This window comes from Myotis davidii, unplaced genomic scaffold (genome assembly GCF_000327345.1).
Source record: "Myotis davidii unplaced genomic scaffold, ASM32734v1 scaffold1120, whole genome shotgun sequence".
Taxonomy (NCBI): Eukaryota; Metazoa; Chordata; class Mammalia; order Chiroptera; family Vespertilionidae; genus Myotis; species Myotis davidii.
This window is the reverse complement of record NW_006292588.1, coordinates 947,984-951,597: the sequence shown is the minus strand read 5'-3', so window position 1 is coordinate 951,597 and position 3,614 is coordinate 947,984. Positions and strand designations below refer to the sequence as shown.

General features: G+C 33.6%; 1 protein-coding gene across 1 annotated transcript in view; it reads left to right on the top strand.

Annotated features, from left to right (window-relative positions):
* CUBN (cubilin) overlaps positions 1-3,614 on the top strand; it is a gene marked incomplete at its 5' end in the record, with an annotated part of 224,139 nt that overhangs the window by 104,008 nt on the left and 116,517 nt on the right. The window contains 2 exons of the mRNA XM_006766043.2: positions 1,603-1,808; positions 2,745-2,929. Coding sequence (XP_006766106.1) covers positions 1,603-1,808; positions 2,745-2,929 — 391 coding nt within the window. The remainder of the gene's footprint in view (positions 1-1,602; positions 1,809-2,744; positions 2,930-3,614) is intronic.

The following is a 3,614-nucleotide window of genomic DNA, read 5'->3' as shown; positions in this document are numbered from 1 at the left end:
ACACTTTTCTACAAGAAATTTATGAGACTTCCAGTTGCTCTGCATACTTAAAAACCTTTGATCTTGTCAATCTTTATAATTTTAGCCATTTGATAAGTGTGAAATGGTATCTTATTGTGATATATAATTTATGTTTCTCTGATGACTAATGATGTAATGTACTTTTCACAATTTCATTGACCATTCACTCATCATCTTTTATGAAGTATATGTTCAAGTCTTTTGTTCATTTCTAATTTGGCTATTTGTTTTTTTCATTGTGTTGTGGGGTTTTTTTGGTAGGAATTCCTTTTATATTCCAGATCTGAGTCTTTTATTAGATATAAGTTTTGCAATGATCTCTCCTTTCCTCTTCCCCAAACTCTGTGACTTGCCTATTTATTTTTTAATTCATGCATTCTATAAGGATACATTTTTATTTTTATGAAGTCAAATTTATTAAATTTTTAATTTTATATTTAGTGCCTTTTCATTCTAAGAAATATTTGCCTATCCTGAAGTTATAAAGATAGTCTATGTTTTCTTCTAGGAGTTTTATGATTTTAGGTTTATATCTATGAGAAATATTAAATTAATTTGTATATGGAGAGAGGCAGGGGTTGATGTTCTTTTTCTTCTCCTCCATAAGGATATCCAATTAATGCAGCACCACTTGTTAAAACAACCCCCCATTGGCTTATCTTGACACTGTGGATTGAATTATATTGGCCCTATATTTGTGGATTTTTCTCTGGACTTTCTCTTCTATGTCATTCATTTATCTACCCTTACACCAATTCCACACTATCTTGATTATATCCAGGTTTTTAAAGCATTAAAGTTTTGAAAGCATCCATTTAGTACCTATTTCAGACTCTATATATGTTACTAATGACCATCATATAAAGTAGACATTATTTCCTACCCTCTATTCCCTCATATCATCATAATTAGAATATAATACAAGTTGAATAGGACATGCTTGAACAAGTCTATGTTATTATGAATGCCATATTTTTTCTACCTTTCTAGAAATTAAGTGCGTGTGCCTTTGATCGACATTTAAGCTCTGTCAAAATTAGCCCCTCATACTGCTCTAGCTATGTCTTGTAACTTTTCTTAAAAGTACTGAAAGTTCTAAGCAAACTAGACCTCTTACAGATTTCTAAATATACTCCATCCTTTTTTGCATGTGCTATTGCTGGCATGCATTCTCTGTCCACCATTTCTGCACCTGAATTCAGCTAATATTTACATTTCCATCTCTAAAACTCTCTCCACCAAGCGTTACTGAGCCTAACAAACAAATGTGTTACCTTCACCTCAAAGTTCTTAACCATGTGGTAGCTCTGATGGCAGTCAAGATATCCTGCCTTATATTTTTTTTCTGTATTCTTGACCAATTTTATCACTAGAGAAAAAACCTCTTCTAGAAGGCAGTGTATTAATTACCTTTGTATCTCTTGACTAGACATTTCAACAAATTTTAGTGAAAGAAATTTGTGATTAAAATTAAAGAACATTTTAAAAAGTGACCAGGTTAACCCAGCATGGGGTTCAGGATAATCCCCAAATTTATTCTGTTAATTTAATCCCCTATTTTTTTTTTCCTTTTCAAATCAGAACGTTCCAGTTGGAGGATTCTCAGGACTGTAGCAGAGATTTTGTAGAGATCCGGGAAGAAAATGCCACCGGTCACCTGGTGGGGCGATACTGTGGAAACACCCTCCCCCTCAATTACTCATCCATTGTTGCACACAACCTGTGGATCAGATTTGTATCCGATGGCTCAGGCAGTGGCACAGGCTTCCAGGCCACGTTTGCTAACAGTAAGTTGGTTCTGTTTCAGTGATGGCTTCCAGAATGAATCCTACAAACTGGAAAGGCTAACACTACTTTCAGGAATGTGCTGGGAATAGCCCTGAACTCTACACAATTCTCCTATGTGTATTGTCCTTGTGGGATTACTTCATTATGTAATATATTAGAAAAACTACATCACATATGAATGGCTCATTAAGGGCCAGTAAGAATGCTGAAGGGTTCTAATATTTTTCTTAAGCTTAGTTCTATCTAATTGTTAAATTGAATTTTTCTTGATAGTGTGTTATTCTTTGAAGGTATTATAGTTCAGGGTTGGTATATTTAGAATCAAATGTGTTTGATCCCATAAAACTTATATTCTTCAAATTAAAACATTTAATAATACTTTGGAATTGACTAAGTTGCTCAATTATAACAACAGGAAATTCTTCTAAAAGCATAAATGTTAAATTTTATTTTTCTAACTCAACTTTTCTATAATTATTAGCTAATGTGTGTGTGTGAGTGTGTGTGTGTGTGTGTGTGTGTGTGTGTCTTTCCCAAATGTCAGATCCTCTTATCTTATATAATTTTTATAAACACGTTTTAGTCTCTTATAAGACAAAGTAAAGTAGGTAAACCAAAATGAGAAAATGGGGCTGGTAACCCCCATGTCCCCGGGTCCTCTTGGGTTTGGGAATTCCTTTCAAGTCAGAAGTTATCCTTTGTTTTCACACTAACAACCTTCTAAGGAGATGGAATTCCATTCACAAAATTACCGTTCTCCAGCATTTAATAGACAGCACAGAAACCAAAAGGGAAGCAGTATTTCTTTCAGTGGTCAGAAAAGAAATCACAGCCAATTAAAAGGGCATCCTTTCAACACCCCTTGCCTTTTTCTTTCATCTGACTAAAGAGCTGTTCTAAGTAGGTCTGACTTATTACTTCGTTTTTCCTCCTAGTATTTGGCAATGACAATATTGTGGGAACTCATGGGAAAGTTGCCTCTCCCTTATGGCCTGGAAATTACCCTCACAACTCTGATTACCAATGGATAGTGAATGTGAATGCCTCTCAAGTTGTCCATGGTAGGATCTTGGAGATGGACATTGAATCAACACACAACTGCTATTATGATAAGTTAAGGGTGAGTTTCCAAGTGCAACTGATGCTTATGACAGGTGAATTGCTATTGGCAAAAACAAATCCAAGTTAGTGTTTATTCAGCAATTTCAAATTGTATGGAATGGTCTATCTCCCTTAAATCATGATTACCCCCTATTACCTGTACCGAGGGTAATTCTGGTATATAGTTATTTGTTTTTATCATTATTGTAAAAATGCCTCATGAGCTTTGTCTAAGTATATATGTATTTCTTAATTATTCTTATATCCCATTTCCTGCTTATTCTTATGTTAGAGTATTAAAATTTAAAGAATCCTTTTAAAATAAATAAATAAATATATTAAAATTGTGATGATCATTGCCTCCGGACACTGATTATTGTATCAATTTCAGACACACCATAAGATTTTATCTCCAGCTTTATTGAGGTATATTTGAGAAACAAATATTGTACATGTTAAAGATGTACAACTTGATGCTTTGATATATGTGAAATATATGAGTTGACTATTTTACTATCAGATTCTTGAAGTCCATAATTCCACTGTATACATCTTGGGTTCACAATGGCTAACATAGAATTCAGTATCTGATAAATGCTCAGTACATGAGAATATAACTATTACACACAGTAGCTTCAGTAGAAAAATTTATGATAATAATTATAATGAATTTGTTCCAAACTTTTTAGGAGAAGGTGGAGGGA